Source organism: Cladophialophora immunda, assembly GCF_000835495.1.
Source record: "Cladophialophora immunda strain CBS 83496 unplaced genomic scaffold supercont1.4, whole genome shotgun sequence".
Classification (NCBI taxonomy): domain Eukaryota; kingdom Fungi; phylum Ascomycota; class Eurotiomycetes; order Chaetothyriales; family Herpotrichiellaceae; genus Cladophialophora; species Cladophialophora immunda.
This window is the reverse complement of record NW_015622544.1, coordinates 1,968,673-1,994,686: the sequence shown is the minus strand read 5'-3', so window position 1 is coordinate 1,994,686 and position 26,014 is coordinate 1,968,673. Positions and strand designations below refer to the sequence as shown.

Genomic DNA, 26,014 nt, shown 5'->3' with positions numbered 1-26,014 from the left:
CATCCGGCGGTGAGCCTATTTGTGCTGCTGGACCGCCACTGGGGGCAAGCGGCCTGGAGCCTGGAGCCTGGTGGGTGCCTGGCCCGAGTACGAGCACTACGAGTAACTGCACCTCCGGTTAATTTGGCAGCACAAGCATTTCCTTTGGTGAGGGGTACATATTGTAGCTCTTGGAGTAAATTTTTAGTTAAAGGTGGTCGCTTTAACCCCGATAATACCGGGGCCTCTCAACGCATCATCGGCACGCCTGCGCGGCCTATCCAAGCTTAGCATTGCCTGCACTTGCCTTCCTAGTTGTCATCTCTGGACGATTGCAAAAATCTCGGCAAACAATACTTTCGAAGACTCCCTCGCCGGTCCTTTCCATTCTGTCGACGAGCAGCATTCATTTTATCTTTACATGCTGGGCCAATTGCGGTAGATGAGGGATCCAGAGGGATTGCAGTCTGTTCTGACTGCGCCGGGACGCTTCCCGCTCGATTCTGGTTCTCTCCATCGTTTCGAACCACTCTCGAACCAGCCATTCTGTGGTGATGCCGAGGGCTGGGGCCCCGTGAGCTCCCTTCGATGGGATCTAACGCCATGCTTCCTTGATGTTTGGATCGTGGGTGTTGCCCTTTGGGGTGTGCTGTTTGGTGCTGGAGCTTTGTGGTATTTGTTCACCAAACGTATCGCCCAGGACGTTCCCAAAAACTGGCATTTCTATACAAAACTGTGAGGCTTGATGGATATTACTCTGTCGGTATCGGCGGCTGACCTGATGCTAGAACCATTGTCGCTGCCATAATCCTTACGACTGCGCTTCAAGCCTCTCTACAGATCGAACAACTACCTGGTGTGTGGTTTCGAGATATCCGGTTCTATACCTCGATCGCCACAATCCTATCACTCCTGGTCATCTTCACGGTACAATACTATGAGCATTGGCGGTCGCGGAATCCAAATGGCGTTGTGCTGTTTTTCTGGGTCTTCTTTATTCTAGCTTACACTCTGAAGCTGCGTTCGCTGGTGGCTAGGGAATCATACAAGGATCGCCTGCCATACTTCGTCACATTCAACATCAGTCTTGGGCTGGCGGTGGTGGAGTTTATTCTTGAGTACCTGGTTTCGAAGAAACAAAGCGTTTACGATGCGCTGGGAGCAGATGACGAATGTCCGTACGAGTATGCCGATATTTTCTCGGTTCTCACCTTTGGTTGGATGACACCTCTGATGAAATTTGGCTACAAGAATTTTCTTACCCAAGATGATTTGTGGAATCTGCGGAACCGAGATACTACCAGGGTCACGGGAGACAAGTTGCAGAAAGCTTGGGAAATCGAGCTGGAGAAGAAGAAACCAAACCTCTGGATCGCGCTGGCCAGAGCATTTGGTGGCCCATATCTGCGTGGAGCGTTGATAAAATCAATTAGCGACTGTTTGGCATTTGTCCAGCCGCAATTGCTTCGACTTCTGATTACTTTCGTCGATTCCTATCGGCCAGGTCGCGAACGCCAGCCAGCGATCCGGGGAGTGGCCATTGCGCTGGCAATGTTTGCGACTTCAATCTGCCAAACCGCCGCGCTGCATCAGTACTTTCAGCGCGCTTTCGAGACTGGTATGCGAATCAAGTCCTCGTTGACTGCGATGATCTATTCAAAATCCCTGCGGTTGTCAAATGAGTCGAGGGCTACAAAATCCACCGGCGACATTGTGACATACATGAGCGTTGATCAACAACGGCTCGCTGATCTCGCTCAATGGGGTCAACAATTATGGTCAGCACCGTTCCAAATCACCCTGTGTATGATTTCGCTCTATCAATTAGTGGGAGTTTCCTGCTTGGCCGGGGTTGCTGCAATGGTCATCATGATTCCTGTCAATGGCTTTATTGCGAGATTCATGAAGAAGCTCCAACTATCGCAGATGAAGTACAAGGATCGCCGCTCCCGGCTCATGACAGAGATTCTCAACAACATGAAAAGCATCAAGCTCTACGCATGGGGCTCCGCATTCATGGACAAGTTGAGCCATGTTCGCAACGATCTCGAGTTGAACAACCTTCGCAAAATTGGCGCAGCACAATCATTTGCAACATTCACCTGGTCCTCGACACCCTTTTTTGTCTCATGTTCGACCTTTGCGGTATTCGTCTTGGTCAACAATAGACCTTTGACAACGGACTTGGTGTTTCCGGCCCTGACCTTGTTCAATCTATTGACCTTCCCCTTAACAGTCCTCCCTATGGTCATCACGAGCATTATCGAAGCTTCAGTGGCCGTGGGTAGGTTGACTGCATTCTTTATCACAGACGAGCTCCAGGAAGACGCAGTGAGATTTATCGACGAGCCCCCAAAACAGGCAGGGGACGCGTCTGTCTCTATCAAGGATGCTACTTTCACTTGGGACAAGAATGCAGGCAAGAATGTTCTCCAGAATATCAACTTCAATGCCAATAAGGGAGAACTGACCTGCATCGTTGGCCGGGTGGGGGCTGGGAAATCTTCGCTGTTGCAAGCTATCCTCGGTGATCTTCACAAAATCAGTGGCGATACGGTTGTGAGAGGCCGGATTGCTTATGCGGCACAGTCGGCCTGGATTATGAATGCTAGTGTCAAGGAAAACATTGTTTTTGGGCATCGATGGGATCCTCATTTCTATGAGCAGACGGTCAACGCTTGTGCTCTCGTTGATGATTTCCGACAACTTCCGGATGGAGATCAGACAGAAGTAGGGGAACGTGGCATATCCCTATCTGGTGGCCAAAAAGCTCGACTTTCTTTGGCACGAGCGGTGTACGCAAGGGCAGATGTCTATCTCATGGACGATGTTCTCTCAGCCGTGGACCAACATGTCGGACGTCATTTGATCAATAATGTCCTTGGTCCCAACGGGCTTTTGAATGGCAAGGCGCGGATTCTGGCCACCAATGCAATCACTGTCCTTAAGGAGGCAGACTATATGTACCTGCTCCGTGATGGGACGATCCTTGAAAAGGGAACATACCAACAGCTCATGGCCATGCGAGGCGAAGTTGCCACCCTGATCAAATCTGCTACCGCCGAAGAAGAGGAATCCGAAGGAGAACGCAGCCCAAGTATCGAAGGAATGGAGTCCGACGACTCCACAACCATTGTCGGAGCCAACGGCGGCAGCACGCTGGACGAACTTGATGACGAGGAAGTCGAAGAATCGCAACAAGAAGTCGGTGGGCTGGTGCCCATCCACGCCGGCCCCAGTGGTCCCTCGAAGGCCCGCAAATCCAGCTTCAACACTCTTCGTCGCGCTTCGACGACCAGTTTCCACGGGCCCATGGGCCGCCTGACAGACGAAGAACATGGGGGCGCGCAACTGAAAAGTAAACAGACCAAAGAAGTAGCTGAACAAGGCAAAGTCAAATGGTCAGTCTACACAAGCTATGCGAAGGAAAGCAATCTCGTCGCCGTGGGGATCTATTTCATGGCCCTCCTAGCTGCTCAGACGGCACAGGTTGGAGGGAGCTTCTGGCTGAAGAGGTGGTCCGAGATCAATGAATCCCACGGATCGAATCCCCAGGTCGGAAAGTACATTGGCATTTACTTTGCTTTTGGCATCGGTGGTGCTGGATTGGTCGTCATTCAGGTACGTACCTGTCATCTCTCAGTTCCCCTGTCTTGGATCTATATTCTGCATGATCCGTGTCTCACGTCTTGGTCTTCGCTATTTTGTAACACGTAAGTGACCTGAACTGACATGAACCTGTGGGTACTCTAGACCTTGCTTCTCTGGATCTTCTGCTCGATAGAGGTATGGTTTTCCCCTTTCCTGCCCCCGATCTAGGTAGTCTCCGGTACCTCGCACTTCTCCAATCGTGGGTCACGACGATCACGTCAAGAGATCATGGTGCATGCATGCGAGACACGGTTAGACGATCTCTCATGTCGTCTCTGACGCTTTTCCCCATAGGCTTCGAGAAAGTTACATGATCGCATGGCATACGCAATATTCCGGTCTCCGATGAGCTTCTTTGATACCACTCCAGTGGGACGCATTCTGAACCGGTTCTCAAGGTACGTTGCAGCGCCGTCCCGTCCGTACCCTCGGTAGCATTGCTTGTAAGTACATCCGTGCTGACCTCCTGTTTTCAGCGACATCTACCGGGTCGATGAAGTTATCGCACGCACCTTCAACATGGTGAGTGGGAACAGACTCACATTCTTGATCTAGCAGGGCATCTAACTCACCAATCAGCTCTTTGTCAACACTGGTCGCGCACTGTTCACACTCGGCGTCATTGCTGCTTCGACCCCGATCTTCCTAATCCTGGTGGTGCCGCTGGGCTTCGTCTACATCATGTACCAAAAATACTACCTCCGAACCTCGAGAGAGCTGAAACGGCTTGACAGCGTCAGTCGCAGTCCGATCTATGCACATTTTCAGGAGTCGCTGGGTGGCGTCTCCACCATTCGTGCATATCGCCAACAGAGGAGATTTGCCTTGGAGAACGAGTGGCGCATGGACGCGAACTTGCGGGCATACTTTCCCTCGGTTAGCGCCAATCGTTGGTTGGCCGTCCGCTTGGAATTCATCGGGTCTGTCATTATCCTTGCAGCTGCCGTCTTTGCCATCATCTCGGTGACAACTGGTAGCGGCCTGACGGCCGGGATGGTTGGCCTCGCGGTAAGTTTTCCCTGTGGACCGCCGCCATGGTTGTTTCTCATGCACGTCATGGTCGGACGATACACAGCTTAGATGACTGACTCGATCCGGATTTCAGATGTCATATGCCTTGCAGATTACACAGTCCCTGAACTGGATTGTCCGCCAGACGGTCGAGGTGGAGACTAATATCGTGTCGGTGGAAAGAGTCCTGGAGTATGCCAACTTGCCCAGTGAAGCTCCTGATGTCATTTTCAAGAGCAGACCGAGCATCGGGTGGCCCGCACAGGGGCAGATCACCTTCAAGAATTATTCGACACGATATCGGGAAGGTCTGGACCCCGTCTTGAAGGACATCAACCTCAACATCAAAGCTCATGAAAAGATTGGGGTGGTCGGCCGCACGGGAGCAGGCAAGAGCTCGCTGACGTTGGCGCTCTTCCGGATCATCGAGCCGATATCTGGCTCTATCAGGTGCGTGCGACACATGTTGAAACCAGAGTTGCGTTCCGGTCATTACTGTTCTCTGACTGAGGCGAACTGGTGCTGAGCTAACTCATTCTACTGCAGCATCGACGGGCTCAACACTTCATCGATTGGGTTGCTAGATTTACGGCGACGGCTGGCAATCATCCCTCAAGATGCCGCTTTATTCGAAGGCACAATTCGTGACAATCTGGACCCTCGCCATGTACATGATGACACCGAACTGTGGAGTGTGCTTGAACACGCCCGTCTCAAGGAGCATGTCTCGAGCATGCCTGGCCAGTTGAATGCTGCCATTCTCGAAGCTGGTGAGTCCGCCACTGTGTCTTTACCACAGAGGACCCCGTGCACATGTCCATTGTTTTTTTCCCGCGTGTTCTGACTGTCGAATGTTGGCTGCAGGGTCCAATCTGAGCCAAGGCCAGCGTCAATTGGTCTCTCTCGCGCGTGCGCTGCTCACACCCAGCAATATCCTGGTCCTGGATGAGGCAACGGCAGCGGTCGATGTGGAGACGGACAGAATGCTTCAGGCCACGCTTCGAAGCACTATCTTCCAGAACCGCACCATTATCACCATTGCGCATCGCATCAACACCATCCTGGACTCCGATCGTATAGTGGTGCTGCAGCAAGGCCGGGTAGCAGAGTTTGACACTCCAGAAGAGTTGATCAAGAAGCGGGGCCTGTTTTATGAGCTTGTGCGTGAAGCCGGTTTGCTCGATGGGTTCGGCAATGGTGCAGCGGGTGCAAATCAGCATTAGCACAGGCGTGAGAGCCTAGCAAACTAAACGCTTCAAGCAATCATCAGACGGGGAACGATTGCTCTTCGTTCCGGCCCCACGGTACCGATCCCTTAACATCCCTTCCCGAGTGATGACGCGCGATCTCTGGCGACAGAGCAACGCCGTAACTTTGGGTTGAAGGACTGACGGCCCACTTTGATGGTACACACCACTCTGCCGATGCGCAGCGTTCGGTGGAGAAGCAGCATTCACACCAGCCCTGGTCTGGGCGCGATGAGCAGGTGCCTTCAGGGGGAGGGGGGGGGGGAGATCGAATGATTGCACGGCTTGTGGCCCACCAATAAGAGCCGGGACAGGCGCTCCGGACTCGACTAGTGAGCGCTGGAAAGGCCAGCCTCACCAGCCGGCATATGCTGTGTAACCCATTGACGAAAAGGACAAACCTGGTTTTGGTCATAAGCCGCGCGGTGATTGTTAAGGGTTTCTTCCGTCTAGGCAATCCGGTCCTCAATGCAACTACTCCCACGGTCGTGCAAAATATGCGTCAGTGGTGGCACAATGCGAAAAGCAAGAATGAAACGAGTCGGACAAAATGCATGGATCCGTGCTGCGTGCAGTCAGGCGCTCTAAGATACAGTGACTTCCGTCTTTCTGGTACAGGTACCTCGAGCCATATCATTCCCTCTCTGAGCTCAGTGTACCTGTTACCTATTAATAGAGTTTGTGTCCAGATCGTAGTTGTGTGGTTCCACCGAGCGCATGAATATCAAATCCGGGCTTCGAGGCGAAATTCCTTTGGTGGCGGGGCACCGACAACGGGAACACAGAGAGAGGTGAGGGGGTTGCGGGGGCCTCGAGGCAAGCAAGCGCCAGAGCGATTGTAAAATGAAACCACGGCCAGCCCCTGTGGCCTCTTGTACTGAAAGAGTAGGTGTCAGTATTAAAACCCCTGTTGGAGGCCTCCAGGCAATCCTCGGCAGAAATACTTACGTACAGTCCCTTTGCAGCTTCACAGGTATTCGTCATTGGTTGCATAGGACTTCCGTCGAATGAGGCTTTCACTCTTTCCGTGTTCGCTTTGAATCACCTCCTTGGCCTCTGCCTCTTGGTTGCGCCCATGGATGATGCACAAGCCACTAGAGGGCGGAGATGAAAAGCGACGTCAGGCGCTGCCACAATGGTGCAAGTGCAATTCGGAGCCGGAAACAAAGTTTCGCCTGCCATACCTCTGTGAAGGGAGGCTTCTCCATTTCGGTCACCTTCCCCGCCCGCAAACGGCGGTTTGCCGTAGATCTTGGCCAGTTCGAAGGGAGACAAAAGTCAAAATGCGAGGCCGTGTCCGTATCCCTTGAATGGTGGCCACAGCTACTGATTGCCCACGGGAAGCTCCGCGAAAATTTGAGCCTCAGGACGAGAGGAGAACATGTCGGATTGCTTAAGACGGAAAGAGGCTAGCGCGCTGGCCGCAAAATTGCAGAGATGGTGGGTAGCCCTGGTCCAAGATCGTTGACAGAAGCCGGGGGGGAGGGGGGGGGGTGACAAGATTCAAACAGAAGGCCAGGGGGCGGTCTCTGTGCAAGATATGCGGCCCGCCTGGTTCTCTGGCCTCTTGTCTCTTCCCTCTCGGCAGCTCCCGTCTTGCCGTTGGCCAGGCCGAGTCAAGTCCTTGAGGTCTCGGAAAGGGAAGATGTGACAGCATCGTATCTGCAGTTTGCTTCTGTGGGAGAGAGGAAGAGAGAGGGGACGATGAGAGTGGAAAGCAGGGTCCGTCGCTCTGTATCCCTGGCGAGCAACGTTAGCCAGCTAGGAGCTATTGGCCCGAATGATGTCCAGACAGAAGACTCACGGCCAGGTTCACGACCAGCGTAACCAGAATGGGAGTGGCTGGACGATTGATTGATCGATTGGTTTGGCTTGTTGAGGGCATTCGCAGCTCAGCGTGTCACAGAAGGAATCCCTTAGCGTGTGAGTTTACCGATGAGTAGGACGAACGGGCAGACAACGGAGGAGGGGCGACTCGAAATTCGCTAGAGCTAGAAACAAACAGGCTGTTGCTGCTAGTCGTGGTGTTGCATGGTGGTGCGTGGAGGTGCGCGATGATGGAGTTGGAGCTGGAGCTGGAGCCAGCTAGTCAGTGACCGAGGCGATAAGGCCATCGCGCGGGTTCTTGCCAACTGCCGGCACTCGAGGCCTTTTTCACTGGTTTGCAGCCACTTCCTGCAGTCTCCCCTCTCCCCGTTACTCAGACCTTGTCCATGCCCATTTCTGCCTGGCACACAAGTCGGAACCATGCTGCCGTCGCTTGTCCAACTCACCCGAACCGCCAAAGCACAAGCCATCCAAAGCAACTCGATGCACCGCCCCCCTTGCAATGCCTCAACGGGCCGTTTGCTCCAGATTGCAAAGACCGTTGGGACCCCCATGCTGCCAAGGAGTTCATTCTCTCTCACGGAAAGGCTTTTAGGCTGAGATTTGCGTCTGGCGTGAGTATAGGGAACCCCGTCGGAGAAAACTGCAAGCCTTGCACTTGTCCAGCCGAAAGAGGCACCTCGATCCTAAGGAGAGACAGGCCCAAACCGAACCGTGACCCCAGAGCGTGACGGACCGGTGCAACGAGGGACAAGCCCGACAAAAGTCGACTCCTCCCTCCTCCTCCCACCCCTCTCAGGTACACAAGCCTTTGGAAAGAGATGGACTTCTGGTTGCAAGTTTTCTTCTGACACCTGCCGCCACTCTCGAGTCTCGCTATTCCCCCTTTGCAGTGGGAGTTGTCGCTCACTGACACACCAAGACCACCACCGCCGCCATCATCCACCCACCCACCCACCCACACAACCCTCTCTTCTCTTCAGTCGCTGCTCCACGAACCTATGCCCCATTCTATCTCGACTCCCTCTGATCCCCTCCTTGCCTATTGGCTGCTTGCATGGCGTCGTCCGATTGGCAATCGCATATACATCTTCGTCTGGACCACTCCGGGGAACTCGGTTTCCTCTTCCTTTCCCTAGACACTTTCATTTGTACCCAGCTAGCCAGGCCGTCCTTCCGCTCCAACCCTGCCGTCATCCACGCCTCAAAACTAGACGGTCGAGAAAGCGAAATCAAGCAAACAATCCCAAAGAAATCGATCAACGCACCTCGCTGGACTGTCGCACTTCCGTCTTGGTGGCCTATTCATCCAAATCTGCTATCCTCAAGACTTGACTCCTAGAGAAACAAGACGAAATCCTGCCTCTTCTGCAGTCCCTTCTTACACCCATCCTCCTCCGAACCACCTACTGTCCAATTCGAATATTCGCAACGGTAATTGCAGCTCACTGATGGCTGTTTAGAGCCGAGAGCTCGTCCCCATCAATCTCGCTGGCCGGCCTCGTCTCTGTTTTCGTCGCTTTTTGTGGTGGTTTGTTGTTATTGCTTTTGCGGTGTACACAGCGAGGCGACAGATACATTCGACCCTCATACGAACCAAGAACGCCTCATTCTTACAACTTTGCATTCTAGCTCAAGAGCCGCGGCACCATTTCCCTTGCGCCGTTACCCAGGAGCGCACCTGCCACCCAGGCGAAGAAAAGGTTCGTGGTGATTCCGTCTCTCTCTCCACAAGTTGTCGTTCGCCCGAGATATCTGCGGTGATGCGCATGTCGTCCTCTTTGACGCTGGCGGATGTCGAGGAACTGACGATCCGTCGCCGTGAGCGGGTGCCAGTGGGGAAGCCCCAAACTGTTAGCTTGGAGATCCCTGGGGCATGCAAGGCGACTGGGTTTGGCCCTAACTTAGCCGCACTGCATGCGCCTTGCCCCCCAAGGTCTAGCCGCAGTCCTGGGACTGTCCGAGCATGTGTGAACCGTTAGAGACGTTCTAACTAGCTCTCCCCCGTTTGCACTCTGTCGCTCCATGCCTTCCCCTTACCCCTCTACAAGCACACCGCCCCAAAGTCATGCCTTTAGGCTCTTGGGCATTGGCCAGACGTCGCCTGGTCTTTGTACACATGAGGTTCCACGCTCTAGGTCGAATCACAGTCACTAACAATTATGTTCTTCGCTTTAGAGTCAGCTTTGCTTAGACTCCATCTCGGCTGTCGAGCACTCTTTCTCCACTTTCCAAAACCCAGGAATCCTGCAATGTGGATTAAGCCTTTACATTGAAAATGACTTCTGAAGTGAACTTCAAGTCGTCCCCTCAGTCCCCTACCGACAAGCTCTCAACCACGCCTCAAGAAGATCCGAAAACACTTGGTGCTGCAGTATCCGGTCTGACCAAAGAAGCTAAGCAACAATACCTGATAGTAAGCAATGCGTTCAAAATCGGCAAAGAGAACAAGTCGAGTTAACCTTCATTGCAGAATGAAATCAAGAAGCTCGTCGAAGATTGCGAAGATTTCATCGGCCTGGTGCCGGGTCCTCATGGTGTCCCCGAGGTTGTGGTTTCCCCCAATATCAAGAAGGACAGATGGGCGATTATTGGCGAGTCTCATGGGACCTTTGCCCAATACCTGTCCATGCGTAGCCCCAGCGCTCCCGGTATGTGACCCCATTACGGGTCAACACAGTACTGACTGGAGTAGCCCATTGCTGCGGCGCCAATCACCAAAATGCTAAACCCTCGAAGCCAGAACCTGTGGCGGATGCGGTAACGGCAGGCGGTGCAATTACTTGGCCCGCGCAACGTCCTCTGAAGCGGCACAGATCTAAGACCAACATCTGCTCAAGAAATACGTCAAGATCACGGCCTCAGCAGAGTGGTGGCGGAGCAAGGCTCTGGGAAGCTCCCGCATCTCAAATCCGGGTGGACGACCATGAGAAGCTAGCCCACTGGTATAGAGAGGCCTTTTTGATACTGCAACAGGTGGCTTGTCGGCTGGTGGCCAAGGTCTGGATCAAAAGACTCCACCCCAAGAAGGTTCGATGGCTACTCCGGGAACTGTTTTCAACCAAGAATAACTGAAGATTCCAGCAATCGACGCATCCTTATAATGGCCAAATGCCACGGGGCGAGCCTCCGGATCCGGATCGGACTCGGCCACCTTACTGGCCTGCTGGTATGTCATCCATCTTCCCTGCGACATGACCTACCTTATCATATGCGTGCGCATCTCCCAAGAGTCTAACATCTGCTGTTCTTTTCCAGATGTCATCCACCGAGAGCCAGATCATATTGGTCGCGATGGTAAGCTTCCTCCAATGGCATATCCAAGTTTTAATTGCTGACGATGCGCAGACAGAACCCGGCTGCTCGTCCATTTGATCACGAATACCCCCCAGCCAGTCATTACGAACCCTCCGTCGGATGGGGCGAACCAGCAATTCGTCAGGGCTCGAGACCTGCTAGAATCTCTGCAGACGAAGAGAAGTGAGTTGCGAGAAGACCGCTGGGATATCATTCAACAGATTGTGAATGCGAGAGAGAAACAAGAGCAGTATGAGGCCAACGAGATAGGTAAGCCCCTGGGAGAGGTGATAAAGTATGGCCGCAGCACTGACATCGGCAGACGGCGATACGCTGGTCTTTGTTTGTGACTACGGCGACGGTACCAGTTCCAAATTGTCCGCAATCGATTCTGATGACGACGGGCTTCGGCGAGCTGGTTCTGCGCTTGGGGCATCCAGTGACGGCTCCATAGATGCCGGTGAAGAGCATGAACCAACGCCAGGCTCATCTACACAAACATCTCCCAATGATCAGACTGCCACGGACGCTCGCCTCCTAAGCAACAAAGCTCGGACCTCGGGTTTCAAGGAAGCCAGCAGTCGTCGCTACGCACCGCGTCGACCTCGACAGAGCTTCAATAGCGCTCGGGTGGTATCGGTTATTGCCCCGCGGACAGGACAGGAGTTTTCTCCTGGGGTGAAAATGGGGATGGAGGACGGGACGACACTAACAGATGGCGTCATGCTACCAATAGCTGGAATCCACCAGGTACCACCCAGTGTGTTTGCGCGCAATATTGACAGCCACGCTGGGACGAACGCCATGATCCATGCTGCTGCGCATAGTGGTCATCTCACTACAGACCTTCACTCTTCAACCTGGTCAGGGATGCTGCCAGACATGGGACCTGACCCACCTCCCGAGATGTTCGGCATCCCCTCTAATATGGCGCCACACCCGGTTGGCTTGAGACACGGATATTTTGCTCAAGAGTCGCTCGAAATGGCCAACGGGATCCAAAGTGGACTGGCTCCCACCGTCGTAAACCCCATGCTTTACCACGACTTTGGGGACAACGCGCGACGTTCTTTGCCGCTGCGGGTTGCAGAAACACAGCAAGCCGCAATGATACCAACTCCGGACATCAGCATGGAGATGATGGCTGACCGTTGCTACAAGCTCGATCATTGGTGATGTCTTTCAACCTCAAGCTCACGTCTCCGAAGCCTGTGGTCAACCCGTCCCATCTCAAAACAAGGTGACAGTGCCAATTGCGGGCAGAATTCTCGCCGCTCATATCTCAGCAGATCCCATCATGGCCTGCTTTGCCGGAAATACTCTCGACTGCGGTACCCGCCACCACGTTGCACGAATTCCCTTTTGCGCTTTATCACGTTTTGTCGTTTTTATGATTTTCTTCGTTTCGGTCTGCATTCTTTGACCTGTTGCATTTATCGGCTGCATTTTCTGCATTTCTGACAAGGGGATGAAGCACAGCAGCCATGAATTGGAGCAAGTCACAGCTAAAAGTTTGGAGTGAGGTAATGAGTCGGGTTGTCAGGGTGGCGCCTCGGTCGTGCCAGGTGGAAGACAGTGACCATTCGTATTCGGCACGGCAGGATTGGCGAGGCGAAAGATACGAGCGATTCTCTCTTGGGCAGTGTTTTGGCCTTGGGTTTTCGGACTATCTCAGTTGCGACTGCTTTGCGGTTCTGACTTGGTTTGCTTTGATTGTGGTTTGAGGCCCATCGAACAGCTTGTGCGGCGTTCTCATAATGAATGTGAGCATTTGCTTGGGGCTTTCTCGGGTCAATGTAGATGAGATACGAGTCAAGATATTGGGCATCTAACCATGTCAAATGAATGCATATAACCCAAAGATCCAGATGGTGAATTAGTTGTAGCCTAGAAGAGTTGGTGTGAAGTGTGGGTGGTGGTCGATATTGAGTGTGGCGGCCTGGCAGCGGAGTGGCATGCCCTGTTCGATCTGGGCACGTATCCAGGGATCTCGCTAGGCATGTCTTGGGGGCCTCCCAGCTAACGATGCACCCGAAGAGAGCAGCCAATAGGCGAGGCTTACCCAACGGTCACCTCGGTCGTCTTCGATTTCTCCGTCTGGAGCGGGCGCGCCATCGTCACTTTCTTTGTTACACGAGCTTTTCACGCCCACGCGACGACGAGGGACGAGGACAAAGACAGCGACGAACGCAGCGCGCTTGCTTGCCATCCCTCCCACCTCGCGACTTGCATATTTTCTTCTTCACTTTCGATAGTCCCATCGACCGTTTCAAGCTGAATTTGGAGCCATAGCCATCTCGAGATTCACCCTCCCTCTGCCTCTCGCCCTGACCTCCTCGACATTCTCCTACATGACATGACAATCCTCCGATGTTGATCGATCATTCTTGCGCCCATGTCTGCGCCGCCGTCCACCCGCGGACAACGCGGTGGCAGCTCGACCAGAGGCGGACGAGGGACTCCGTCTCAATCGACCCGAGGGCGCGGTAGCACTCGCGGATCTACCACTGTGAGAGGACGAGGCAGAGGCGCAGGCGCAAATGTGGGTGCTTCAAATACCAATGGCGAAGGGTTACTGCAGCGACTACGTGCGGGAACTGTCAAAAGAGGCGATGACAATGGACCGTCTGGGCCAGGGAGAGGTGAGCCCATCGAAACCACTCGCTCGGCGACAAACTAAGGCCATGCTAACCTGCGCCAGGACGCGGTGGTGGTGGTACTGGAAATGCAATGCCCTCTACCGCCGGCTCTCGAGGACGTGGCCGCGGATTCGCGAACTTGTCGCAGACATTCAACACACCCAAATCCCAAACGTCAAAACCTGGCTCTCGAGCGGCTTCCCCTGCACCTGCCTCCCACCGGGACTTTATGAATTTGGCCTATAACAAATTTCAAGCGGTGCGTTGCGGCCCATTCCATATTTCGCTGACTATGACTGCGTCTATAGGTTTCTGACGTGCGAGACCTTCATATAGCTCAAGCAAAGCCGAGAAGAGGAAAGGGCCAAAGCAATTCGCGATGGCTTTCTCGCCGATCCGGAGAAGAAGACCAGCCTGGATAAAGCCATCACCCCGGTCGGAACCTGCACGGAGATGTGCCCAGAATTCGAAAGAGTGGAGCGGATAGTGCAGAACATGGTTGACAAGGCAGAGAAGGTGAATGTTTTGTTTGTTCGCTTGTGGGCCAGTATGCTGAAGGTATGGGTAGGTGCGCAACGAAGAAACAGGCAAGGACATTCCCGCAGAAGATCGCATGGTCAAACGCTTTCGCCGGTCTGCTGCTGGGTACGACGAGCAACTGCCCTCCGATATCCGAACCCCCGAGACTCTGGAACGTACGTTGGACTACCTCCTCGACAAAGTCATTGGTGGTGGTGAACGATTGGCAACCGTCCACAAATTTGTCTGGGATCGAACGCGAGGAATCCGCAACGACTTCTCAATCCAACAAGTCACCAATGTGCAGGACGTCAAGCTTGCCGTTGACTGTTTCGAGCGAATAGCAAGATTCCATATACTGTCGTTGCACCAGTTGTCAAACCCTGACAATCTGCTGGAGGGAGAGAACTTTGACACCTACCAAGAGAGAGAGCAGCTGAACAACACCCTCCTATCTCTGGTCTACTATTACGATGATCATCGAGGGCGTATTGACTTTCCCAACGAAGCAGAGTTTCGCGCTTATCTCGTGATCTTTGAAATCCAGGCTCCCGAAAGACCGGACTTGGAAGACCGCATGCAATCATGGCCTAGGGGTCTTCTCAGAGACAAGAGAGTCCAGACGGCACTGAAGCTGTACAGGGCGGCAGGCAACTCCCTACTCGGCCAGGGGCCTCTTCAACCATGGGAGCCTTTCGCCGTAGCTCAGGGGAAAACGGGAAGCTTTTGGAACCTTCTCGCCTCTGATGCGGTGCCCTACATCATGGCATGCCTCGCTGAGATATATTTCGCCGAAGTGCGTTTTGCTGGCTTGGATGCGCTGTGGCGCTCGTGCAAGAAGGGCCCTCTGGCACAACAAGCAAAGTCGAGGGATTGGACACTGGGTGAAGTAACAAACTTCCTTGGGTTTGATTCCGACGACGAGACCAATGACTTCTGCGCCGCTTTCGATCTCTACTTCGCCACAGATGATAGTGGCGAGGAGTATCTGGATGCGACGGCAAATAGTGCTCAATCGCTCGACCGTACGTCCTTCCACCCACCCACCGTTCTTCACCGCCGAGTACTGATGTCTGTGTAGCATCCTCGATACCGCGGCGCCAGGTTTTTTCGCACAGTTACGTGGAGAGGAAGCGGTACCACCGAACACTGACCGCCGTCATCAACGGGGCAACCGTCGCAGAAGCAATTCGTCATGGCTGGGTTGAGTCTGAAGAGGAGGATGCCCGCCCTATAGATGATACCAGGGATGATGATCAAGGCATGTTCGTTCCCGAGACGAAAGCAACATCCACCTCTGCAACTTCCTCGTTCTCAGGGCCTTCACTCAACCCACAAGCTGCCTCCTTTACACCGACATTCGGCCAAAGCACGGCCTCGTCAAGCTGGACGAAGCCAACGGAGTTTGCTGGATTTGGTCCGTCCAGTCCATTCAATGCTGCTGCCTCTGTCAAGTCGACAGATGCGTCTCCATTTGGCAAGCCTCTGAAAACTGGCGGTTTCGGATCATTCGATCCATCAAAATCGACCGATTCGACTGGCACCTTTGCCAAGTCGACTCTTGCTCAGCCTCAGCAAGCTTCGACCTTCGGCTTTGCTGGATTCACAACATCAACAACACCATCTTCCTCAACGTTCGGATCGCCCGCACTAGCACAGAAAGAAAACAAGCCCTTCAGCTTTGGCGGATTCACTGCCAAGGTTCCGGAGGAACCTACTCGCTCTCAAGGTAACGAGCCTGTCGCGCCCGCGTCTACGTTCAACTTTGGCAAACAACCCTTCGCCCTTTCGGCGTCCGCGGCCTCATCGGTAACTCCTCTTGCGGCCGTCTTTGGGGAACCGCCAACACCACAATCAACTGTTCCTGCCACGTCACAGGCGGGTCAAGGTAATGAAACTTCACTTTTGTCTCACCTTGCCACATTCCAGGCCGCTGCTAATCCTTTGTTTCTGCAAAGTGAACGCCCCAACGACAGCTCCATCGTCAACACCCTTTCAATTCGCTTCCCTCACGCCATCATCTTCTACTTCTGCAACGTCTGAGCAGGTCACTGGAGGCTCAACTGCCCCATCATTTTTCACATCGAACGAGAAACCTACAACTCATCCAGAGGCCGCCCAGGCAACGTCGGAGTTGGAGAAGCGCTCGCCATCGACCACAACTCCAGTGGTTTCGTCTCCAGAACTGGTCCCAAGTCCCTTCTTCAACCCAAGTACCGCTGGCTCTTTCCAGGTCCAACCTGCATCAACCACTGAACCTGTTTCGAAACCTACTTTAGAAAAGTTTACTTTCTCTCCTGCGACAACTTCGCCCACGACCTCTGGAACTCAGCAACCAGGCTTCCAACTTGATAAAATAAAACCCACTTCGAGCCCAGCCTTCGAAGAGCCTCCTCGTCGCAGCACAACTCCTCCACACTCTCCTCGTCAGTCTCTAGCCAAGCCGGTCTTTACCCAAGCAGACCGGAGCAAGCTTGCAGAGAACGTCGCCAGAATTGCTTTGACACAACAGAGGGGATTGCTTAACAGCTACCTAGATTTCACACTACGTGACCTTGTGACAACCGCCTTCAATCAACATCGGCTAGAAGCTCGCGATGCAGCTATTGGTTAGTCGCCATATCCCTTGACTAGAGACACACCACTGACCCTGTTTGGCAGCATCTGTTCGTGAACGTATCCTTGCGCGCAAGTTTGGATATCTCTGGCGAACACGCGCCTGGACCAGTGCCCTGAACCGACGGGCGAAAACCAGACGCCAGCTATTTGCGGAGACAGTCAGAACTGAACAGGCAAGAAAACAAAGAACAGAGGAGGAACTCGAGGAGATACTGAGGGCAACAAAGGAAACAAAACGTCTTCAAAGAGAGGTCCAGCAGGCTGTCGGAGCAGGAAAATCCATGACTGCCCTGCAAAACGGTGCACAAGTCGGCAACGTTGCTGGAAGAAAGCGCAAAAGCTTCTCTGGTGCAAACCCCACAGCTCATGGGACACCGTCGGTTTCTGGACATAAAAGGTCGAAAACGATGAGTGTTTCTTCAGATCCCTCAGCCTCTACAACGAGCCAAAGGCCACCCGTCCCTGCTTTCAGGACATCCACTACCAGGCCGCATCAACATGTCTCCATCTTTTCGCGCACATCTACACTCAGTCCATCAGCATTGGCTCAGAAACTCGATACTACACGCACCGATTATTTCAGGCTTAAAGCTATGGGTGTCGACCCCGAGACACCGATCATCCCCGACACCCAGCAAACGCTAGCTATTCGAAGACAAAGAGAAGCAGAAGAGAGACAAGCAAGTCTTAAGAGAGCAAACCGGCGCATGAGAAGCTCTCTTTCCTCTGCCCAAAGCTCCCCTGCGCCAACGCAGCCACCTGCGGTTACTGATACTCGGACGTCAGATGCGAAACCATTACCGCACCAGATGGCCCCTCTGCCTCCAGTTGAAGATGATTTCCTGATGCAAATCAGGCAAGCACGTGAAGCAATGGTAGAAGAGATCGAATGGTTCAAACAGCAATCCGTGTCACTGGAGAAGGAAATCGAACAAGAAGAAGAGTTCCAAAGAAGCCAAAGCAGTCGTGACCACGGTAGCCCTAGCTCGGCAAGTGGTATGCTAAGAGTCAACGGTTATGAATACCTACCGGGAGCAAACAAACCAGGTTCAAGTCTGTCGCGGACCGAGCGGCGTATTCGAGAAACTGGTGCCCACGGACTAGCCACGAAGCCTCTGCGAACGAGCTCGCAGTATGTGCCTGTTGCAATGTCGAAGAAAAGTGCACGTGAATACTCCAGAGGGTTAAGTATCTCGAGTCCGGGGAGGAAACGTGCGCACGATGATGTGGACAAAGTGCCTCATGACAAGATAACGAACCGGAGCTCCAGCAGTCTACCTGCTTCCAAACGCCCTCGAGCCGCACCTTATAAGACCATAGACCCGACCGTGGGCCGTTCGAAGCCAAACCATATCGCCAGAACCCAAGGCAACAATTCTTTCGATCTGCTCCAGTCGCCCCCAACCGACGACCAAGGCAGAGCAGATGACGATAGCGAAGGAGGCGACCATGATCAGGACGAGCTGTACGATGAAGAAGGGGATCTCTCTGGACATGATCCTCTCCAGGATGCACGCAATGGGACTTATGCATACGATGAAGATGAAGAGTTGGAGGAAGAGGAACAAGAAAACAGATACCACCTTGGACAAGCAAATGGAGAAGGGGAGCACGAAGACGAGACTGAGGAGGAAGACGAGGACGACGACCTCGAGGACTACGACAAGGAAGAAGACGAAGAGGACGAAGAAGAAGAGGACGAAGAAGAAGAGGACGAAGAAGAGGAAGAAGAAGAAGAAGACGAAGAAGAGGAAGAAGAAGAAGAAGACGACAGGCAATATACTTATTCAGCGTATCTCCAAGCGCGCCAGGACGAATATGACGACGGCGAAACACCCCTGACGAATCCCCAGCTTAGCCGCGCCGCCAGCAGCGCCCCTGGTGGCAGTGTGGACGATGCGCTGGTTCTGAGCGACAGTGACTGAGCGGATCCCGAACATGTCGGCGTCGTCAAGGTTCGACACAGCAATCTATCGGTCGGTATGTGTGGGATCCATAGCTATGTAGCTAGCTCCCGGTCCCTTCTTCGCGGGCTTTGCAGGGGGGATTACATTTGGGAACTTGAGGACGGGAAAGGCAAGGCGGTGGACAAGCCGAGTCGTCAAAATGCATTCCAGGACTTCTCTTCTCCTTCTTTGCTCTTCTCTCTTCTCTCCTTGCGAGTGAGTGAGAGTTGCATAGGAACAAAGCAGAAACGGCAACGGCAACGGCAACGGCAACAATGGCAACACAAACCTACCCCCATCGATCTACGTGGGCGATTAAAGTTAGAGATCAACAATAGTACCTACCAGCTTGGCTCATCTGTGCTTGTGCTTGTACCTTGTGTTTGTTTGTGTGTTTGTGTTTATTTCCCTTTCTAGAATCTTCAAACCTACCGTTGGACTTCGGTGCTTGGTCCCTTGTCTAGCGATCATCTACTACCATTGACGCTACCATCTTTCATGGCGAGTGTCGAGTCTGGGAATGTTTATCTGCCAGTCGATCGGTCTCTTAGTCTCTTAGTCTCTTAGTCTGCTGATCAGTCGTATTCATGCATGTCCATCTACGGAGTGCATGCTGAGTACGAGGTACATTAATACAGAGCTGCTCCACCTCCCCGATTCGTCTGGACTCTGTAGGATGGAGTCAACCAGAAAATCGTCCTATATTCATGCAAATTCTCTATTCTCGGTCTCTCATTTTTCCCTTCCAAGGAGAGAGGGAAACATCTCTGTCTGTCGGGGACCTGGCTACCTGGCTACGCCCATCCCAGTCCTCACCGAAGGCCGAGTCGGGGGCTTTTCGTTCCTTTCGTGTTTGAGGTGTGAAAAAGGTCGGACCAGGTCAGACCAACTCCAGACCCATTATATCAATGATGCTTGCTTGCTGGCTAGCTAGCTTTGCCTGTTTCTATACTTTACTTTTTCGCTTTGGCGCTTGTGCGGTTCTCGTCACAGTCTCTGGCTACGTACGCAGGCGCCGTTTTAGGCTACCATCCTCCACGCCCAGCGAATACATAGGGGATAGATAGACATACAAGTCCGCTCGCTCACCCGCCTACCTGGTCACTTCGCTTAACCAACAGAAGCAAAGAAAGCAAGCAAGAGAATGGACGTGTATTCGTTCATAGCTTCGCCTTGAACTTGGCCGAGCCCAGCTCGTTACGGTCCAGACCCATGGTTCGGAAGAGCTCCTCGGTCTTGGCCTGTTGGCGTGCGATGCGGGCCCGGATCTCGTCCTTGCGCGTCTTGTTCTCGCGGCGACCGAGTTGACTGAGATGGGCTGGAGGGATGGAGGGTTAGTAAAGGAGGGCTCTGCTTGGGAATGTCAAGATAAGAGTAACTCACCCTCATCTGGTCCGTCGGCGATTCTCAACGTCCTCAAGTGTGCCCACATGTGCGCCAGCGGCGTATCCTGGCATACGCCCATGGCACCGTGCACCTGAATTGCCCGGTCAATGACCTCGAGCGCCATTTGCGGCACCTTGACCTTTGCCTCGGCAATCTCCTTGAGCGCGAACTTGGCGTCCTTCTGGTCAATCTTGACGGCAGCGTTCAGCACAACCAGTCTCGAGGCATCGATCTCGATCCTAGCTTTGGCGACCCACTCCAACAGCACACCGTGCTCGCGGAGGGGCTTTCCGAAGGGGATCTTCCTGTCGTCGTTGAGGCGGTTGATCAGCCACTCGAGAGCCTTTTCAGCGGCGCCGACAGCTCTCATGGCGTGGTGGATTCGACCAGGTCCCAGACGGCCTTGCATGATCTCGTTGCCTCGGCCCTCACCCAGAATGAGCGCGTCCAGGGGTACTTTGACGTTGTCGAAGGTGATGTGGCCATGGCCGTGAGGGGCGTCGTCGTATCCAAACACCGACAGCATGCGGTGGACAATGATACCCGGAGTGTCAGATGGAACCAGTAGCATACTCTGTTGTCGGTACTTGTCTGGATTGTTGGGGTCGGATTTGCCCATGACAATGAAGACCTTGCAGCGGTCATCACCGGCGCCAGAAGACCACCACTTTGATCCGTTGAGGAGGTAATGGTCACCCTTGCGCTCGATGCGGAGCTTGATGTTGCTGCCGTCCGAGGAGGCAATATCTGGTTCAGTCATGAGAAAGCCTGAGCGGATCTCGCCTGCGAGAAGAGGCTTGAGCCATCTTTCCTTCTGGGCCGGGGAGCCATAGCGGGCGATGACCTCCATGTTGCCTGTGTCAGGAGCGGCGCAGTTGCATGCCTAAATGGAGGGGCCATTCGTCAATAGGAATGGCCTAAACGAAGTCGCGGAAAGGGAATAATCGGTCATAGAGCCGCAGAGCCGCAGGAAAGGACGGGTAGGAAAACACACCTCGCTGGCTGTAATACTCTTGCCCAACTGCTCGGCCATAAGCCCATACTCGACGTTGGTGAACTGAGGCCCCTCCTTGAAATGGTTCTTTGGCAAGAACATGTTCCAGATGCCCAAGGCCCGGGCTTTCTTCTTCAGGTCCTCCAAGATGGAGGGGTGGCCGTGCCAGCGAGCATCACCGGTGCCGATTTGTGAGGAGTAGACGACATCGGCGGGGATACATTCCTCGTCAACGAATTTCTCGACCTGGGCGGCGAAGAGAGGTAAGATTAGAGAGTGATCGAGCGGGACAAGGAGCGAGCAGGGTAATATACCAAGTCCAACAGCTTCTTCGCCCGCTCCGACACAAAGGGGACGGCAAGAGGCGGGATGTTCTCTGAGGCGGGCATCTTGAATGGAGTGGGGTGGCGTCCTCGGTATGCAGGAGGGAAATAGTAGAGCTGGCAGACGATGAGGATCAAGGGTGGCAGAAGGCAATCAATATGTACTCGGGGCTCGTCGCGATTCCCAGACCCTCGGCTACTGAGCAAAGCGAGAGAAAGGAAGGGATGTGTTCAATGGGAGACGGTGGAGGGCGCAGTTACTTTGTAGCTTGTTCGGCTGTGAGTCTGAATCCGGGGGAGTTGGAGTTGGAGACTGCGACTTTGTGCCTCGGCCATTGCCTCTGCCAACTTAGCCACCAGCCGAGATGCCTGGGGGAAGCCCAGCGAGCCAGTGAGCCAGGCAGCCTGCAGACCGCCACCAGCGGCTGATTTCCAGATCCGGGACAGACACGGCCGGGGGCATAACCGGCTCGAGCGAGGTAAGTCAGGCACTGGTACAGACACAACAAATACACCGCGGGTTGAGAGGGTTGAAATTCTCCATTCTTGAAAGACTCTTGTCAATCAATGCCCGTCTAGAGGCCAAAGTATCAATCTAGCTACTTCTCGCTCGACAAGCTCTCTGCTCTCAGCAAAGCTCTCAGCAAAGCTCCAGCTCCATCTCTTTCAAGCCAACAAAGTAAAAAAGTCCCCGCGCGTCCAGGAGAATTGATGCAATTCAAAGAGCACACACGCCTGTCTCAACACCTCAAATGGCCTTCTTCAAACCTGAATAGTGAACCGTTCCCCCTTCGCTGCCGACAGCAACACCACTCCCACCCCAAGCTTTTCTTCCCATATCCTATGATGCTGTCCTTGTCGGATTTCATGTGGTGAATCCCCACGGTAAAATAAAACACTCAAAAAAAACATACTCGCGGCCGCCGCCGTGCCCAATGCCTTTGTCCGGGTATTTTTGGTTTCTGATTGCTGTTGGTACACGCCATGACACCTCGTCGATAAACAAGCCCATGTTTGCAAAGTCATCAGTGTCAAGGTTCCAATCAAGACAAAAGCGAGGGTGGGAGTATTTTTTTTCCTTCCTTTTCTCAAAAGCATGGCAATGTGGTCTTCACCTGACCCATCCAAACAAAAACACAAGACTCGTTCCCCCCCTGCTGGGATTGTAACTCGCCCCGGTTCACACAAAGTTCGAATAAGCTGACAAGAAGGTGATGCTCAAAGAATTACAAATGGAAGTTGTGCCAACCTCCAACCCACTCAAGTTCATCCTCGTCAGTCGAGGATGAATCCGTCACCCGTTGTTGCCGCCAATCTTGATCCAGGTACGCCGGACGAGCCTTGGGTCGGCTGTCGCGACGGTGCCATGGATGCTGATGGTGGTGGTGGGGATCATGTCCCAATCCGGTCGTAGGCTTCCTACGTGATCCCGTCGTCATAGATCGTTTCTTGAAGGTCCATGTCTGCGTGTCCGACTCCGTCTGGTAGTTCCGCCTCTTGTCGCCCAGTGCCGCCCACTTGTCCACGGGAAATTGTTTGGGCGAGTGTCGAGGAGTTCGTGCACGCCACCCAAAAGGGTCGTTCTCATTGGCCCCATCGCTCGTCTTGATGGGCGATACGGGCTTTGGCGTGCGGCTGCGGCAAGCATTGCTAGAAGAGCGACTCTTAGACTCGGTGAGCACCCCAGGAGGGACTGGGAGACGTTTTTGACTGTCTTGACTCCAGCTTCGCGAGTTTTGCTCACGTCGCAACTTCAGATCAGCCTCGCGTTCCGACTCCTCCTCATCTTCCTCGAACATATCACTCCAACTCTTGGCGACCGTATCATCCTTCTTCTTTCCAAAGATGGACGACATGGTGGGAATGGGCCGGGAGGCACGAGATGGTAATGAGTTGGGGATGGGGAGAGGGTCCGGCTGAGGTGGGTTGCGGGCAGCAGATCGCCTGAGGGTCATGGATTTGAAGGATCCATAGGCTGAGTCGAAGATTGACGTCAGAGAAGGCGTGGTGCCGTGGCCAGAGTACCATGACTCTCCGAGCTTAAGGCTCTTGTCTGAGTCAAAGAGATCTTCCTCGTACAGATCAGGGATCGAGTCAAGTTGCTGCTTGAGAGGACTGGCATGCAATGCCTTGGCCCACGGGAAGGAGTCGCCATCCATCTGAGGACTCTGAATTGACGGAGTCCGCAAGGGCTCGCGATTGGCACTGGCTCGGACAACATCTCGTTCCTCGGAACAGAAAAAGTCGTCGAAGGATTCGTCCTCGGTGGTGAAAGCAATGGCACGGAGAACAGCTTGCCTCACGGCGCCTAAGTCCCGTTTGGCAGGGTCCAAAGCCATGGCCACAGATAGGATCTCAAAGGTATCCTGCGACATGCTGGGAAAGATGTCAAACAGAGACTGGCGGTCTCGACGATAATCGGCAAAGAGGATGTCTGATTCCGTGGGTGTCACAAAGGGATTCCTGGCAAAAAGGACATTGAGCAAGCAGATACCGATAGACCAGATATCTGCCTTTGCGGGGGAGTAGCCCGCGCCGGCAGGATCGTACTGTTCCGGGGCCATATATCGGTCGCTTCCAACGCAAGACTCGTAAGACCATAGGCTCTTGGTGGCCAAGCCGAAATCCCCCAGTTTGACGGAACCATCTTGGGTCAAGAAGATATTCTCAGGCTTGATGTCTCGGTGAAAGAGGCCGTTAGCATGCATATGTTGCACGGCGCTGATCAGCTGCAGCATGAAACGTCGAACGTGCTCAGTCTGGACAGGACCCCGGTTGAGGCGGATGGCTTCGTACAGGTCACCTTGCGAGCAGTATTCCAGAACCAGGTAGGTGTGAGCGTCGGTTTCAAAGTGATGAACCAGGTTAACCAGGTGATCGTGGTGCCTCAGAATTGCATGGCACGCAAACTCTTCTGTCCCTTCGTCCGTGGTTGGTACCTGTGTGGACTTGGCGGTAACAGAAGGCTTGGTCAAACATTTGATGGCCACATTTTGCCGAGTCAAGGTGTCCTCGGCCAGGAAGACCATGCCGAAGGAACCATGGTTGAGGGGAGCAATGGTTCTGAAGCGACCATCCAGAAGTTGATCCTTGTGGAACTCATCTTTCATGCACTCCATCGTTGTATTGGCGGATATCAAGAATGGGGTGAGCCGGTATATCTCTGATGCTTCGAGCAGCGTTCTATCCTTTTTGGATTCAAGTGACAAGAACTTTTGTTGACTGAACAGCGACGTGTAATATGACCCAGGAGGACTTTGTACAGCAGTATAGACAGGAATGGGATCGCAACGTAGACGCAATGTGTAAGAGCAGATACGCTCAGGAGGAAACGTCGAGTATAGGAACTGGAACCCGGACACCAAGCATAGATCCGCCTTGTAGCTTCAATTCTTCAACCTCCCCACTTATCATGTGTTAGAAAAACGCCCAGTCGAGAAGGACACCGCGGAACTCCTTGTCGTTCGTGTAAGGTCAGAGGCTCATAGAGGTGGTATAGGTCGTAACGTAAAACAAAAGGAAAAGCTGATCGCTGACGCAGAGCCTGCTGGGCTCGTTGTGCAGTCGAACGAGCAGAGGCGTAAAGAGCGTCAGTTTATTGTGTCATGGTCGAAAGGATTGTGGGACTGGTTCCGGCAGAAGAGCCAAAGAATGCGGATGAAGAAGTAGAGGAGGGAGTGAGGATAGTCGAAGAAGTGGTAGAGATTCGAGAGATTAGAGAGAGAGAGAGAGAGTGGGAGAGTGGTGAGTTGGTTGAGCTGACCCCAAGGTAGTTGAAAGCGTAGTTGGTGTCACGGCTTGTCGAGCTCCAGATGCCTGTCGACAGGCAGCCACAGGGTTTGTTGCCACTGAAGAAGCTGGTGAACAGGCAAGACGATGAAGAATGAGCTTGGATGGTGTAGTCTTGACTCAAAGCAGAGAGCTTCACCCCTTTGTCTGAAGTTTATTGTGGTGTGGGCTGAGCGTGACTTGACCTGACTTTGACCCAGTTGACACCCGCAACAATGATTCACCAACTAAGCCGAATCCGAAAGGCAGGGTAGACTCGACAGATTCGATGCTCAAATAGCCCTGATATCCCAGGCAGATCGAGGAACAGTTCAGTGGTATAACAGGATTATAGGTACAGTTGTGATGGGGGTGGTTCGAGCTCAATGCCGGGCGTGGTGGGGAGTCGAGGACCAGCGGGGTGTGAGGTCGCTGGGCGACGGCGAGGAATGCTGGCGAGCAGAAGGAACGTCGTCGAGACGGGAGGGTGAGAAGGAGAGACACGGCCAGGTGTTAAGTTGTAGGTGACAGGGAGAGAAGAACGAACACTCGTGAGGGCTTTTGATTTCACATTGCAGGGCGGTCGATTTGGAGGTCGAGTGGTAGGGGCAGAGGGTAAACAGTGAGACGAAGATGGCTGAGTGGTGGTTATGAAGCAGGAAGAACAACCACCAAGACCCCAGGTGCGGCGGTCGAGTTGGCGGTGACGGGTGGCTCTGACAGCTTGGCCCTGCCCGGTCCCTGGGAATGGTGCATTCTGGGGCCAGCCGAGCAGTGGGCACACCACTCTCACGGAGCGCCCTCACAG

General features: G+C 53.6%; 6 protein-coding genes across 9 annotated transcripts; 4 read left to right on the top strand and 2 right to left on the bottom strand.

The window, feature by feature from the left end:
• The first annotated feature begins 192 nt into the window (after positions 1–192).
• Positions 193–6,150, top strand: PV07_07093 (uncharacterized protein). Its single transcript, XM_016394146.1, has 9 exons — positions 193–714; positions 768–3,600; positions 3,733–3,765; positions 3,925–4,028; positions 4,107–4,152; positions 4,210–4,638; positions 4,736–5,091; positions 5,188–5,411; positions 5,506–6,150. The coding sequence occupies exons 1-9, from the start codon at positions 422–424 to the stop codon at positions 5,862–5,864; spliced, it is 4,677 nt and encodes a 1,558-aa protein (XP_016247565.1). The 5' UTR covers positions 193–421; the 3' UTR covers positions 5,865–6,150.
• Positions 6,143–6,902, top strand: PV07_07092 (uncharacterized protein). Its single transcript, XM_016394145.1, has one exon. The coding sequence runs from the start codon at positions 6,257–6,259 to the stop codon at positions 6,728–6,730; it is 474 nt and encodes a 157-aa protein (XP_016247564.1). The 5' UTR covers positions 6,143–6,256; the 3' UTR covers positions 6,731–6,902.
• Positions 6,903–9,212: 2,310 nt separating this feature from the next.
• On the top strand, positions 9,213–12,859 carry PV07_07091 (the record flags this gene model as incomplete). Of its 2 annotated transcripts, XM_016394143.1 has the most annotated exons (8): positions 9,213–9,418; positions 9,894–10,131; positions 10,189–10,366; positions 10,411–10,745; positions 10,800–10,884; positions 10,974–11,012; positions 11,064–11,282; positions 11,335–12,859. In XM_016394143.1, the coding sequence occupies exons 2-8, from the start codon at positions 9,994–9,996 to the stop codon at positions 12,186–12,188; spliced, it is 1,848 nt and encodes a 615-aa protein (XP_016247562.1). In that variant the 5' UTR covers positions 9,213–9,418; positions 9,894–9,993. The 2 variants fall into 2 exon arrangements, with proteins under 2 accessions (XP_016247562.1, XP_016247563.1); XM_016394144.1 differs by lacking the exon at positions 9,213–9,418 and having other exon boundaries at positions 9,765–10,131; positions 11,335–12,188.
• A 273-nt stretch (positions 12,860–13,132) lies between these two features.
• On the top strand, positions 13,133–19,098 carry PV07_07090 (the record flags this gene model as incomplete). Of its 3 annotated transcripts, XM_016394140.1 has the most annotated exons (7): positions 13,133–13,654; positions 13,714–13,910; positions 13,988–14,167; positions 14,220–15,195; positions 15,252–16,058; positions 16,129–16,779; positions 16,832–19,098. In XM_016394140.1, the coding sequence occupies exons 1-7, from the start codon at positions 13,408–13,410 to the stop codon at positions 18,712–18,714; spliced, it is 4,941 nt and encodes a 1,646-aa protein (XP_016247559.1). In that variant the 5' UTR covers positions 13,133–13,407. The 3 variants fall into 3 exon arrangements, with proteins under 3 accessions (XP_016247559.1, XP_016247561.1, XP_016247560.1); XM_016394142.1 differs by having other exon boundaries at positions 13,988–15,195; positions 16,832–18,714; XM_016394141.1 differs by having other exon boundaries at positions 13,714–14,167; positions 16,832–18,714.
• Positions 19,099–19,409: 311 nt separating this feature from the next.
• PV07_07089 (uncharacterized protein) lies at positions 19,410–21,740 on the bottom strand. The gene is made up of 4 exons (XM_016394139.1): positions 21,430–21,740; positions 21,116–21,361; positions 20,119–21,004; positions 19,410–20,053 (listed from the first exon to the last, which is right to left on the bottom strand). Exons 1-4 carry the CDS (start codon positions 21,502–21,504, stop codon positions 19,896–19,898), a joined length of 1,365 nt encoding a protein of 454 aa, XP_016247558.1. The 5' UTR covers positions 21,505–21,740; the 3' UTR covers positions 19,410–19,895.
• A 219-nt stretch (positions 21,741–21,959) lies between these two features.
• Positions 21,960–25,960, bottom strand: PV07_07088 (uncharacterized protein). The gene has a single exon (XM_016394138.1). The coding sequence runs from the start codon at positions 24,555–24,557 to the stop codon at positions 22,665–22,667; it is 1,893 nt and encodes a 630-aa protein (XP_016247557.1). The 5' UTR covers positions 24,558–25,960; the 3' UTR covers positions 21,960–22,664.
• Positions 25,961–26,014: the final 54 nt, after the last annotated feature.

Excerpts from the sequence above, each read along its gene's own strand:
- PV07_07089 (XM_016394139.1), bottom strand. The coding sequence starts at position 21,504 with ATGCCCGCCTCAGAGAACATCCCGCCTCTTGCCGTCCCCTTTGTGTCG. Across the intron at positions 21,005-21,115 it reads AGAGTATTACAGCCAGCGAG|GCATGCAACTGCGCCGCTCC; the intron begins GTGTGTTTTCCT and ends CCCTCCATTTAG. Across the intron at positions 20,054-20,118 it reads CGCCGACGGACCAGATGAGG|CCCATCTCAGTCAACTCGGT; the intron begins GTGAGTTACTCT and ends CCATCCCTCCAG.
- PV07_07092 (XM_016394145.1), top strand. The coding sequence starts at position 6,257 with ATGCTGTGTAACCCATTGACGAAAAGGACAAACCTGGTTTTGGTCATA.
- PV07_07088 (XM_016394138.1), bottom strand. The coding sequence starts at position 24,557 with ATGGAGTGCATGAAAGATGAGTTCCACAAGGATCAACTTCTGGATGGT.
- PV07_07093 (XM_016394146.1), top strand. The coding sequence starts at position 422 with ATGAGGGATCCAGAGGGATTGCAGTCTGTTCTGACTGCGCCGGGACGC. Across the intron at positions 715-767 it reads TGGCATTTCTATACAAAACT|AACCATTGTCGCTGCCATAA; the intron begins GTGAGGCTTGAT and ends ACCTGATGCTAG. Across the intron at positions 3,601-3,732 it reads CTGGATTGGTCGTCATTCAG|ACCTTGCTTCTCTGGATCTT; the intron begins GTACGTACCTGT and ends TGGGTACTCTAG.